This window comes from Diorhabda carinulata, chromosome 1, assembly GCF_026250575.1.
Source record: "Diorhabda carinulata isolate Delta chromosome 1, icDioCari1.1, whole genome shotgun sequence".
NCBI lineage: Eukaryota > Metazoa > Arthropoda > Insecta > Coleoptera > Chrysomelidae > Diorhabda > Diorhabda carinulata.
This window is the reverse complement of record NC_079460.1, coordinates 7,711,863-7,726,777: the sequence shown is the minus strand read 5'-3', so window position 1 is coordinate 7,726,777 and position 14,915 is coordinate 7,711,863. Positions and strand designations below refer to the sequence as shown.

General features: G+C 30.1%; 1 protein-coding gene across 3 annotated transcripts in view; it reads left to right on the top strand.

Moving 5' to 3' along the window:
* Positions 1 to 14,864, top strand: part of LOC130901248 (epidermal growth factor receptor kinase substrate 8-like) — a 43,189-nt gene extending 28,325 nt beyond the window's left edge. For all 3 annotated transcript variants that reach the window (XM_057812466.1, XM_057812482.1, XM_057812476.1), the window contains exons 3-11: positions 1,142 to 1,288; positions 3,450 to 4,135; positions 4,939 to 5,141; positions 5,519 to 5,709; positions 5,806 to 5,934; positions 6,481 to 6,577; positions 10,627 to 10,871; positions 10,999 to 11,172; positions 14,366 to 14,864. In XM_057812466.1, coding sequence (XP_057668449.1) covers positions 1,142 to 1,288; positions 3,450 to 4,135; positions 4,939 to 5,141; positions 5,519 to 5,709; positions 5,806 to 5,934; positions 6,481 to 6,577; positions 10,627 to 10,871; positions 10,999 to 11,172; positions 14,366 to 14,461 — 1,968 coding nt within the window. In that variant the 3' untranslated portion in view covers positions 14,462 to 14,864. The remainder of the gene's footprint in view (positions 1 to 1,141; positions 1,289 to 3,449; positions 4,136 to 4,938; positions 5,142 to 5,518; positions 5,710 to 5,805; positions 5,935 to 6,480; positions 6,578 to 10,626; positions 10,872 to 10,998; positions 11,173 to 14,365) is intronic.
* The last annotated feature ends 51 nt before the right edge of the window (positions 14,865 to 14,915 follow it).

The following is a 14,915-nucleotide window of genomic DNA, read 5'->3' as shown; positions in this document are numbered from 1 at the left end:
AAGTCCTATGAAGGGTTTATCCGTCCCTATTTAGAAGAACCTGTAAGCTATTTCGTTTCCCTCTACTCTGTAGTATCCCGAAAATTGTACGATAAGTTTGTTCTGTTTCTCTAGCTCATTCAACTTGTCAGGTATTCCCAACCTAGTTTGGATTTTATGATATTGGAGCTTAAAAGCTTGGCTATCGGACTATATTACGATTTCTTTTTTGCGATAATTCCTTTCTAGGTTAAACTGGATATATTTTCCAATTGCATATATTTCTGCTTGAAAAATACTTGGTGTTTTGCCCAGAATTTCAGACTTCTTAGTTCTAGGCTCGTACACTCCTATTCCACTTACGTCTGCTGTTCATTTGGTACCATTTCTTTTAATTTCCAATATGGTGTTTTGATCCCATTTACTTCTACAGCTTAGTTTCAAGAAAAAATGTTTCTTAAAACTAAACTCTTTTGGTATCTCATTCTGAAGCATATCCCTTATTTATTCATTTTTCGAGGACGGTGTATACTTATTGATTTCTTCTCTAAACATTCAGAGCCACGCTATCCAATACTATATGGAGATGTCGGAGATTTAGAATCACTTCTAGTGTATCTGTTGGACATTATCTCATGGCCCCGGCTGCACATATGCAAACCAGTCTATATTCTTTCTAAAGATTGTGTCTCGTGGTGTTAGACCAGCTCTAGTACCCCAAACCGCTGCCCCAAATGTGATGATTGGTTTCACAATTGCCACAGTAGAATATTTGGGTTACAACTCGAATTCCTCCAGGGCTTTCGTGGCTTTAGTGATTATTTCGAGTTTGTTCCAGAGAAGTTTACTATCTAGTGTGAGACTCAGATATTTTTCCTCTGTTTTTCTTTCAATGTCTTGTCCATCTAGCTTGATAGGCTTGAGATTGATTTCCTTCTTGTAGAGTTGAATCCTTTTTGAGCTATGTCAACCTTGCATAAATGACTATGTCAGTAAATTCGTCTACTACTAGCTCCACATAAGTGGAGGAAAGTAGTTTACATTTATTATTACATAATTTGCGAATGTAATCTTTTGAAATTAATAAAATTCACCTGTATTATATGAAATCTTTTCTGGGAGTAAAATCACAATCCTGCTAATTTAGTTTCTTTCATTTCAGAGTGTAATGGAGCGATTTCCTGCAAATTCGATTCAAGAACCGAGCGCATTCATGAGTCAAGATCCCATGGATATGTATAACAATATTTTAGTCTTCATTGTTACAAACTCAAATCAATCACACCCTCCAGAGATGCATATATTTCAGGTAAGTTTTTGAATAATACATGAGTTGATGGAACCTATTTAAAAATATTCGAAAAACAAATCATTGCAAGAATTTGTATTAAAAAACTATTTTTTCAAAAAGAACGATGTTTGAAGCTACGATGAGATAAGAATTTACACTTTTTGTGTTTACTGGTTCGTTTTTGGAAAATAATTTTAGTTATTTCTGACGAATGAATGTGAAGAATTTGAGATATGTTATTTACAAGTACCTCAAAGGAAATGTTCATGTTTGGTCTCCGCAAATATTTGTCAACTAAAAATTATTATGAAGATATGAAGCTAAAAAATATTATGTAGTTATTTATTCTAAACTAGAATAGTAAATGATCGGATTGCTGGTCATTGTCAATACCAGTATTCGATTGAATTTATTTGCCTATTTTATTTTTTATATATGTTATTTTATATATATTATTTTATACCTATATTAATTATTCGCTAATTCAAAAAATTATCACAAAATAATTTTGTTGTAATAGAACTAGCAGATAAAAACGGCATAAATTTTAAAATATCTCGATCTGATCATTATGAACGGAAACACTCATGAAATTTTAAATTATGAGAAAAAATTTTGTTATTTAATTATAAAGTTTTCTTAATGTGTCCAATCATTGTCGAGGTACTAGAGGAACGCAACGCGTGTAAAAAGGTTAGAAACCACTAACCTAATAGCTGAACGCTTCTGCTTGAAAAGTAGTTTTTTTATGAAATGAGATAACAAAAATTTGTGTTTCAGGAAGTAGTGATTTTTATTAATTAAAAGTACGGTGTATATTCGTTAGTTGAATAATGATTTTCCACTACCTAAATGATACTACTTTAAAGCTAACACAGTTATAAAATTATACAACAATAAGACTTCAGTGAGAACACTTTTGTGTTATAGTACTAATGCAAGTCTTGAAAAATAGTAGATAAGATAAATGTCGCAATTGAATTAATTTTTATTAGATATTTGAAAGATGATATCACAGTATACTCTCATTGAGATAACTCGTGATGATATCTGTCAATATTTTAATATTCACACAATATTATTTTTAAACATTACCTCGAGTGTAAACAATATATCAATAATGAATAATTGATTAAAAAATTCGCATTGTATTGTATAAAAATGCATATTATTCCCTAACTAAATAAATAACTTTTATTATAAGTGCAGCTCTAATAATTACAATTTCAAAAAAAGCTGTTTTTATAAGTAAACAAAATTTCGTTATCACGCAGATTAAAATATAGAATTGAATATAGAATTTTCGGTAATTTTTTACTTTCGCGGTCCCCTTGTTTATTGGCTGTAGAAAATCAAAAAAAATCGAAAAAATATCGTATCTTCGTTTTTACGGTGGATTTATGAAAAAAATATGAGAAATATCTCACCTGGAGATTTCATATGTTTTTATGACTTTAAATGTGATCATAAACGCACTTCTTCGCATATAATCGTTCTTAACTTTTTTACAAAGCATCAAACTCAGTTCATTTATTTTTTTGTTAATCTACACAAAAAACGAACATTTTATCTCTAACCTTAGTAAGGTACCATTTTTACAATTTACAATAGAATTTTTAAAAGCTAATTTTTAATATTGTACACTTGATTACAATAAGTGATTTTAAGAATGTTTTTGTTCATATAATAACTTAATAAAAAAATTTTTCGATGATTTTCCAGAGCGAAAGTATAAAATTACCGAATATTCTTCCATGCCTAAGAATTTACCAAATTAATCTCTTGTTGTTTGAGGGGATTGAGAAAAGAGATTCATCAAAATTTAATTTTTTTGTGGTAGAACAAAGTTTTTAATAATAACAATCAAAATAAGTTATATACTTCTCCGAAAGAATATTGTACAAACACTTAAATAAATATTTCTCTCACATTCACAACTATTCCGTGGCTATTAAGCTTACATTCTCACGTCCTCTTAATGAACGTTTGATGAATCTATTAAGAATAATGGCCTGCTTTTTATTAATAATTTTTTTTAATTATAATTTTGTTAATATATTTCAACTTTTATTTGTCTTCATGTTCTATTAAAAAAAAACGATTATTTGAATAAAGATATGAGTTATAGTTTTCTTCATGAAACTTTATGTAAATTCCATAACTGCTATTTATTTTTCAGTGCCAAAGTATTTCAGCTCAAGATTTGGTCGAAGATTTGAAAGAGCTACGAATGGGCAAAGCATTGACAAGAAGTCGTAAAAGCAGTATCCCTCCCCCGACTCATAAACCCCCTCAGAGTGTTATTAGTCCATCTAGAGATGTAACACGGGATTATCACGGATCAGATTCTGAACTTACCGCAAATAATGATGATTCAAGTTCAACAACTAGTGAAAAATACGAGAGAGATGTTACTATCCTTAATCACTGTTTCGATGATATTGAAAAGTTTATAGCGAGACTTCAACATGCAGCTGCAGCTGCCAGAGAACTTGAACGTCGAAGAAAAACAAGGAAAAGTAAGAAAAGAGACATGGGTGATGGAATGTTGACAATGAGAACAAAGCCTCCACCAGAAAAAGAATTTGTTGATATTTTCCAGAAATTCAAACTTTCGTTCAACTTGTTAGCTAAATTGAAAGCACATATCCATGATCCAAATGCTCCAGAATTGGTTCATTTTCTCTTCACACCTCTAGCTTTGATTGTTGAAGCTTCGCATGATACCTATTTTGACCAGCATATACCACATAACGTAATTTCTCCTTTGCTAACTAGAGAAGCTGTCAACTTATTAATGAATTGTGTTACAAGTAAAGAAACAGAATTGTGGCATTCACTGGGAAGCGCATGGCTGATACCAAGGTAAGTTTATTAAACTTTTATAATAGTATCAATATTTACATATAAACATAGTTTCAATAGTTTTATTCCAAATATATGCAATTTTTAATATCGGTTGCAATTTTATATTATGACGAATTTGGATTCCATTTTTTCCACTTTAAACGATCAGATAAATCGGAAGTTTCGCATAATTTTCAATGACTAGTGACAATACACTAAGTTAATAATTTTGTCACATATTCCTAATTAGTGGCTCAGTAAATATTTACTGTCGGATGATGGCCTTGAATTATTAGAAACATTTATCGATTGGAAATTGTCATTCTGAGTTATCATCGACTGTTCATAAAATGCAAGGCTCTACAGTTGATCGTGCTGTTCTTGATCCTGCTATTGGACATGCTTACGTAGTAGCATTTATACGAGTACTTCTTTATATGGCAAATAAACGCAATTGCTAAAAATCGACAGAGTCCCGTGTAACGATTAAGGATTAGATAGAAATGATTAATACAATATAATATAATAAAATAAATAACGAGAAAATTAATACCACTTTTCCAAAAGCGTGGTTTGTTCAATATTAATCGTTATAATTTCCTAAAACCTGTATTTCGAAATGCAGAGTTAGTTGAAAAAATCTCGTGTCAAGCACTTCACGCTTTTAGAACATTGAGAATACTAATTTCATCATCATTTTATTCCCACATTTTTCACTTTTTAGTTTTCTACAAAAGCCTATTTTTTTATTTTTTACAAACTATGATGTATATGGTCAATGTTTAGAAATAAGCAATTGATAGAGAGATGAACTTTTACAGAGATCAATACAAGGGTAACGTAATAGCCTATCATCCGGTTTTTATGGATGGATGGTCACCAGAATATCCGGTCGTGGATGAAACGGAGATCAAATCTTATCAACATGATCAGTATAGCGGAGAGTATGGAGATTATCCCTCTTCAAGTCAAGATATGTACGAGAGAAATAATTCTCATCAAAAAGATATAACTACAACACTAGGTAATGTGTTCATATGAAAAATTTACCTTTTTAAGTAACGAAATTTTGAAATTATTTTTTGTTACATCCATATTTAAAAAACCTTTATTTTATTTGTAATAATTGTACAGTAATAAAAAAATCAATTTCCCATACGTCAATTATCAACTGAGTTCTTTAAACAAAAAAGCATGAATTTATGATTATTGTAACTAAAAATATTTCAGTTGATATCTCAATAATATTTCATGATTAACTAAAAATAACTAAAATTATGAGGTGTATGAAATCTTGTCAGCATGCTGAAGCCAGGTAGAAGATCAACCTGAGATTGTTTTAATATGTACAGAACTTGTGATTTTGTGAAAAAGTCAGCAATGAAATTTGCCTATTTTTAGGTGAAAGTACACGTAGTGACATTTCGGTGGACTCAATTGAGAGAAATGGGGAAGAAAGGGGCTTTGGAAGAAACCAAGAAAGCTTTTTGGAAGACCTTCAAAATAGAGGGGCAACCATTGTCCAAGTTACATATCCACGAACAGCTAATAACGATAAAGAATTAACTGTTGTTAGAGGAGAGTTTTTAGAGGTACGAAATCGTTGGAAATTTGTTTTAAGTTTATGTCATATTCGATTTTTCAGATTACGTATTTTGTAGTAATAATATGGTTTATTTTAATTTTAGATTTTAGACGACAGTAGAAAATGGTGGAAAGCCAGAAATAGTAGAGGACAAGTTGCTCACGTTCCACATACAATAGTCACTCCTTATGTTTTCAATAACCCCTTGTATACCCATAATTACAGAAGGACTGTGAGTACTTAATTATAAAAATATTTATTACATTATACGCATTCCGAAAGTCATATTCAACGGAGTTAAATAAATTCGATTTTTTTTTAAATTGTTAGTTCATTAAAAAAATCACTTAGCACAGTCATGGATAAATTAGACTGAAATTTAAAACCTGAAATAATTATAACCAGTACTATCTGCATATTTGAACCATCTGGTGGATGATGTTACATAAGTAGAAGTTATATGTTGAATGGTCTCTGATATTTGTTGGCACTTTTTGCATTTATCAGATTGAGTGTTCGGATCTAAATACCATCTTTGTAGTTATTAATAACTTGATCCTTAATAGCCATGGTTGGTTGAGGTCGTAATGATGTCCACCGTGTAGTGCCTTTTATGACCATTGTTCCAGCTTCTCGGTGTCTATTATTATTACTGTTATTTTATTTTTCGTAGCCCATTAGAATTTTATTGTCCATTTTATCTTTAATAATTAGTTTAATAGCATACATAAGTCATCAGATTTTCTCAAATATAATAAAATTATTTTTGTTTTTTTAGGATTCTCCAGTAGAGAGATTTTCTAGAGACCATAGCACGCAAGATCATTCCCCTACATCAAAAACTAATACAGATTGGATTAGAAATGAAAGGATCGGTAAGAAAGGAGAATTCCGCTATTTCTGAGAGTGCAGCTTTCATAGCATTTTGTTTGCTTTTTATGTCTATTTCTTTTGTGTTTGTTTGATTCTTCAAGCTAAATGGGGCTGTTTACGATAAGTTACAATTCATTTTGTTGTTTTACACTGAGATCTTAATGTATATCTTTATCGCAGTAGTGGGAAAAGCTTATAAATTCACTTTGAATCTAAAAACTGCCAGTACCTCATGAAAATAATTTTAATATTTTTTTTATAATAATTATATAGAGTAATATCATATAAATTATATCAACAAAGTACATTCAGATTTAGTTTTATATATCATTTAACTTTAATAATAACATAGAAGTTTCACTCTCACATTCTATTTTGGTCGGATTTCTTATCTTTATTGGTAAAACAATAAATCCAAGTATCTTCTAATTCTTCAGGTTGTTTATTTTCTTATTCATTATTGCATTTCATATAGTATACACGTTGAATATAAAATAATTCATGTTAATAATTACAAGCAATATCATGGTAGAAATTTCTGAAGAAATCTATCAGCATAAAACTTGATATTAGTTATTTTTAGGTATTCATAATCTTTTTAATACATGTACTAAGGCTTCCAAAGTATTTAGCGAATATTCTAAACATTATTTACATCTAGATCTAATTAATTGCCAAGTAATTTTGTTTCATAATTGGTATTATCCTTCAATAGTCTTTTTCATATTATCCTAGAAAAATTCCATACTTTCATCATATTTTAAAATCATTCCAATCATCACAGCTTGTTCATAATAAATAGAGGAAGTATATCCAATAGATTATTTCTGAAGTTACTTCCTTTAGAACAGAACTTCTGCTTTAATTCTTGAATGTATTAAATCAAATATCCGTTTCTTGTTTAATGTAGGTTGCTTGTAAGGTTCAAAGTAGTTGCTCTGCTTGAACCTTAGACTGTAAGGAATTATCCTGTTCAATTGCAACTATTTGTGATTCAGGTCTGATGTCTGTTGGACAAATTTTTTACTATCACCACACCAACACTCAAACGAACACACTTTGATGCTGGCCTAACCAAGTTATCTTTTTCAGAAACGTCTGCTAGACAGTGAGTGTTAGTGTGGTGGTATTACAAGTCCTGTTTAGAATGAATATTTCAGAAATTACAATTTAGCAGTAATTTTTTCAATTACTGAATCGGTTGTCTAATAAGCAGAGGTACTCACAATGTCAAAAAAGCAACAAAATTAAAGTTATTTCAAACAAATACAATAATGGATTCACTGTTCACATTAATTGGTGAATACAAGTTATAAACATTGCTCACCACAGAAAGAAATCATTGTTTCATTACATGAATAAGTTATGTAATTTTTTAGTCTAGGTGTATCAAATTCCACTTATGTATGTATATATTTTGATTATGTTTTAATATTTGTCATTGTATGAATTTTTGTACTAACTCAAAGTAATACGTAAATATCATTTTGTATACAATATATTATACAAATGAATAAATTTATTTACCAATATATTGTTTATTTCATCATTTCTGTAGATATTATATATAATTGTATTTTTTTGTAAAATTCTATGAAAAACGAACTCATCTTATATTTGGTTGAAAGTATAGTTGTTGGTTTTAATGTAACTGGAGAAAAATATTCTTATTATAACCCGTCCATTGTCGTTCTGAAACTGAACAGTGATCCTGATTACTTTTTGTACATATATGATCGGGTTAATCCAATCATAGTTTCCGGATAGCCTCAATGTATACTTCTAAAAACATAGCCAATATCAATAATATAATTTCCTATAATTTTATAACGGAATTTGTGGATCTTTTTTTAGTGTGCCATTAATACTAAGGGAAGTTGCCTATATGCTTACCTAACAGGGTGAGATAATTGCCGCTCGGAGATAAATAAATAAAATATAATTTACTAGTTTTTTGCCAAATGACAATAAAATTTAAATATGATCTACAATATATTATGTAATAAAAAGTACATCAAATGTGTTGTAGCAAAATTAGTACACATCTACATTGTAGAAACAATTTAGTTTGAGATAGAAAATGCAAAAATTTTAATTTAACAAAAAATACACTTATTACAAACTTTTTGGATTTTGAATAGTACTTAAATAGATTTTACTACAACAAAGGTTACAATAAAGATCTTACTATACAAAAGACGTGAAAAACATGTGTTTTGTTATTTTATATCTCATCTACTGATTAAACATGTCAGTCGGCAACCGTCTTCTGTTTCCTCATGCTTACATTTCTATATTGAAAACCCATTCATTCATGACTAATCCAAGCTCTCGATATGAAGCAGTTTTGTGTATTTACTGAATTTTGCAAAAAAGTAATGCAGTTTTATCCATATTTTCTTAAGATTCTTACAGTTGTATTTAAATAATTAAAAATAATAGTATAGAATTTTGCATGCTTCCATGGTATAGCTGATCAAAAGCAAGATGCGTATTAATCAGTTATTGAATATTAGAATTCGATTTTATTCCTTGTACTTAAATATTTAAGAATAATGAGTGGATCTTAGAATGTTATCAGATATAAATGACGGGCTGTTGAAAGCGAAGCCATTAAAACTTGATCACGCTAGTGAGTTATTAACTCTAAGTGTGATGTGTGATTAATTAATTGTTAATAGGACATATGGGAAACATTCAGCTTAAATTATTTAGATTAACATCGATACGGTTCTTAAAACTGCTGCTTATTCAATTTATTTTCGATAAATAATTAAATGGTCTATTTTTGACTCAATACTTCCGTTGTGTGAATGTTTTATTACCTCTAGAATTCAAATAAACTGATATTTTTCAATTTGCTTTAATACACTGAGAACAACAATATGCCACCTAAACCTTGTATTGCTTGAATTATTTGTGGACTTTTTTCAACCACATAGTTTATATTATCAAGATATTGAAAAGTTACTGGAAACGATTCTTTTACTTCTGATTAACTTTGAAATTTCTTATTTAGTTTATTTGATCCATCTTGCACATCCTAAATTGTTAGGTCTTAATTGGTTTTATTAGCAGTAATTCTTGTATTCTAACGCACTACAAAATTTATTTCTTCAACTGGAAAACATCATTCTTATTTAGAGCCCCACCTTAAATGATCTTCTAACTGAACGATGCCTCAAAAACAGAGTTTCATAAAAAATAATGAATTTGCTAATGCCACAAATACATGAAAATATATATATTTACTACCAGCTAAAGTTGTTGGATGGGAAGCAAACAAGTTTTTGTTCCGTTCATAATACTTCCCCAAAACAAATCCTTCATTATTTTTGGAATATATCTCTGGAATTTTCAGTTCAAGTATTTAAGACACCAAATTAGCCGGTCGATTTCATTTTATATCAAAAAACCTTCGAAACTGTCTTGTGCTGTACAATCTTCCAATATATTTTTTTTCGAATTGCTAGTTTTCGCTCTAATATTCCCTATCACAAAGCGATTCTGTTACATAAATTATAGCTTTGCCTTTGTTCGTTCTTAAGGGCTCCTAACTTCTAATACCTTTTACACATTTTTGATACGTATACTGCGAAACGCTTACTGTGTCTAGTACGTTGCTTTGTTTTTAGTCGTAAATATATCGTAATTTTAAATATGTTTGGGTGCATATTTACATATTTAAGCTTATACAACGCTGATCATTTTAAAATTTACCATTTAATCTCAGAAACGTATTTCTAACAAAATATGTTTTTTTTAATGCAAGAGTTTGGATGAATGCACGATTCAATAGCAACAATTAGACTTCAGCTGGTAGGAAAATGTGCAATAGTCCGTAGCACATAAACTTAAAAAAAATTACAATTATTTAGTGTAAATATGTTTCTGAGCTCTCATAAATACATCTATTATTGAACATGTAATATGACTTTTCAATAAATACAACCATAAATGCAGTTATTTGTGCTTGTGTGTGTGTTATCAAATAGCTTAATTTGGGAAACCTCCAGAAAAATACGTTGTGCTAATCGAAATATTTCTGCAGATAGTCCAATTGCTCCTCCTCCACCGCCACCTCCCCCTCCTGCTCCCCTTCCCAGTGCACCTGCTACACCTACTTCTATAAAGAGAACACAATCCAGGCAGTCATTAATGTCCACGATGTCCAATGACTTGCAAGAAGAATTGACCAGTGTATTAACTTTGGTTCGAGACAGAAATAAACAAAGATATTTAGACATCAAGCAAACTCCAGAAACATACATCAACCAAAAATCTAATCCATCTGAGGTAAGAGGTTTTAAATAATAGTGTACCTGAAGAAAATCATATGACATGAAAATTCTCAAAGACAATAAAGTTTACTTACATAATCAGTTTACTAACTTGCTGAATGGGTATATAAATTTTCCTGTAGGTGCAAGATTGGTTAGAAGCTAAAGGTTTTAACGAAAATATTAGGAACAAATTTAAAGGGGTCAATGGTCATCATCTATTTGAAGTTAAAAAAGCCGAACTTGAAAGAATATGTGGAAAAAATGAAGGGAAACGTTTGTTCTCTCAGATTAGTATCCAAAAATCCACAAGTGGAGTAAGTATCATTATTACTAAATTATCTCCTCAATCAAAAAATGATAACAGAAAAATGTTTTTTCAATATTGATCAACATATTTATAGATTAAATATACACCGTTAATGAAGATTTGGTTTATAAATTACATATTGAAACATATTTTAGTGCTTTGTGAGGCAGCATTGTTTGTTGCTTAACTGATGGAGTTAGATATGATTTCTCAAACCCCACATGAACCGTTCAATATGCTACATTATTAAGCAAAAAAAGAAATCCTCCAATGTCGGTGACGTATATATTTTATTTGAGTTTCAAACCAGTTTGACATTTGTAGTTTTTTCGGTCTCTGTTTGGTTTCACTTTACAGCGTTGCTTTTCTATATCTGTCATAGATACATATTTATCATTCAATTTTCTAAGCTGAATCATCAAAAAATATATAAATTGAATTTTTAGATTGGATATCCAAATTACGAGAGATTCGATGAATAAAAATTTGCCAATAGTCATGCTCATTAGTCGTCTTCAAAAGACCTTCCATACTGATAAGAACTTTTCGGAAATTATGATCCAGGATATTTTTATCACAGCTTCCGAACGTTGTTTTATCACGTCTCGTTTAATTTTTAGTGAAAATTTGAAATTTAAAACTCAACCTACAAAAACATTTGATTTGTATTGCTTCAATTTAATGTGTTAATTTTTGTTATTTCACGTTGATACCCTCTACAGTTTTTCGTATCTGTAGACATTTATTTAGTTGTATTATAAATTCTAGTGTTTAATAAGTTATGTTAATATTGAAAAACCATAAAGTATAAAAGCCGCAAGCCTTTATAATAGACTACCATATAAGGGAAACTGATAATTTTTGAAATTCAAAAGACTTAAATAGGTAGATTCTTTTCCAAACATACAGGTCATGCTTAGGTTAACTAAAGTTTCCGAAAAGCCCTATAGTTTCTTATCTTATAAACCTAATCGGAATTTGGCAATTTTGCTTCTATACGCTGAAAACTAAGCTAAACAATAAGTGAAAAACTTAAATTTTCACCAATCGATGATGATCACGTCGGCAGCAGATGACGTTCGAAGTTATGTATCCGAAATATTAATTACATAAAAATACATTGTATTGATGGATGAGCATTCATCACTAACATACTCTTAAAAAGATCTATAACGCAACTTTTTTATTTTCCAATATTAATTTATTAAATGTACTAGCTTTTACCAGAAGCTTCGCTCGCATTGAAGCCATTATAGTATTAGAGATCATTACAGTGGAGTTAAATCAATCAATATGATAACTATATTTTATTGTTTGTCTAGGATTATCAATTTTCAAAAATTACAACATACTATGAAGTTTTAAAAACTTAAAACTTTATTAAAATGTAACAACAAACGTTAAGACAAAAATAAATAATATTGAATTTTAACAATTTCAAAAGATATAAATGTGTATTAATCTAAGACATTTTTGTAGACTACGTTTTTCAGTCGAGTGAAAATATGTGTAAATTCCGAACATTACGACACATATAGTTGACTATGAGAGAATCGGGGTTTTTCTAAATGCGCTCCTGATATCTGCCTTTGTGCTTTGTTATGTTTTGAATTGGAATGGAAGTTCAGTGGGAATAATTGGAATCATAATGAATAGCATCTAACCAAAAAATGACACATAACCTCAAAAGTTCAAATAGATTTATTCGCGAAAATTACGAAGTGGCGACATCTGTTAATTTTCTTTCAAACTTCAATAGAGGTGAACAACAAAGCTAGAATACGAACTAATGTTGTTGTTTTATAAACAATAGAAAGTGTTATTTGATGGTAAATAGTAAAATAATATACCTCTTTAAAGTGCTTTCTGATCAAAAACAACCACAAATCTATAATATGCATTACGAAAACAATAAAAACGTGGTAAAAATTGTAGTGTTACAAACGTTCTATTCTAATGGTCAATAAAACTCTTGTGTCCCTTTTTGGTAGTTTCGTGTCGATATGCAAGTCTCTTTCTCCAGTACGTACATGAACAAATACATTTCCAATATTTAACTACATCATTCAGATTAATTGATATCTCATAGGGCTGGAAAGTTAGACCTGACTTCTGTAGACCATGATATATCTGCCCTTGTACAGTAAAAGTTGGTGAAAGTCCTGGCATTCTTATCTCTTTATAAACTCCAAACAATGTCATTTGAAATCAAGAGTTATAGTTTCTTATTTTGCTTAAAAATTGATTTGACTCATCTGTAATACTTAACAATAAAGTTTTCAAATGCTCTTTTGGTTCACCAAGTAATGGAAGTGAAACTTTACCACTGACCAGCACATGCCAACAGTTTCATCTTTCCATTCCAGAGCATCGCAATAGTGACATTAATAATTGAAGGATCATATTGAAACCCAGTACCATTGAATACCGACCAATCCTTACGGCGCGTGGTCTGCATTTCTGTATTATGAATTCTTCTCACCTGCGATTGTTCTGGTGTTTCTATCGCTCTTCTAGCTGCCTGCAGCGTAGCTTGTCTTTCTGAACTAAATCGTGCCTAAAGAGGAGTTTAAGCTGCTCTCAAAACACTTTGTCGCTCTGCTTACTGCTGTCTTCTCAGCACTGCGTGATTTCGTGCAACTTTTGCTGCACGAGCCCGCGACGAATTTTTGAATAGATCAAATTTCCGCTTTCGAGGTATTTTTAAAGAAGAGCAAAGTAAGAATTAAAACCAAAGAGTAAGATCAAAAACAAAGATAGTATCTAACCTCAAAAATGACATCTAACCTAAAAACTTCAAATAGTTTTATACTGCATACATAATGACAGAACAAAATAACAATAAATATAAAAAAATTTCAAACAGCTGAAACTATAGTCAATTGAATTGGATATTGACGTGACCGTCGGTAATACAGTGCAACGGTATTACATTACTCAGGGTTGGAAATTCATTACTGAACTGCTAGATGGTTTTTAAGAAGCTAGATTTTGAGATTTTTTGGCAAATAATTTTTTTATCTTTCGTGAAAAATAATTTTTTTTTCATAAAAAATATCCTACCGTTACTTATAATACCCCCAAGAATGTGTGTATAAAATTTCATGATGATCGGTTAAGTAGTTTTCGCGTGAAAGCATAACAAACAAACTTATATTCACACTTATAATATTAGTAAGGATTTTTAAATCATGTTTCAGTATCAAACAGTACGAACAACAGAGCTGCAAGCTATTCTGGCAAAAGCAAGACAGAAGATTGAAAACTCAAAGAAAGACACATTTGAAGAATTGTGATTTTATTTACTGTTTACACTTGTAATACTAATTGTAGCTCTGTTATCAATTTTTTACTATCGAGGTACATTTGTCACAATCTATAAGAAAAAACTATACATTCTCAACAAATGAATAGATGCATTCTCAACAAATGAATAGATGCATTCTACAAAGAAAATATTACAACACACGCTTATCTTGCAACATAAATTGTAGTAATAAGTTATTTATTTGGTATAAACGATTTGTTTATCTGCACTGAAATACAAGGCCATTGACAAATGTTCCAAGATATTGTAGAAGTATATATAACATATCAAATATTATATCAACTTTATACGCGCCATTGATCAGACTTAACATGGGTTGTATCTATTCCACGTGGAAAATATATTTAAATTTGATTAAATACTGTTTTCAATCTATTGTTTTATTCCATTTACCTTTCCCACCCTTTACTAGGATTCGCATT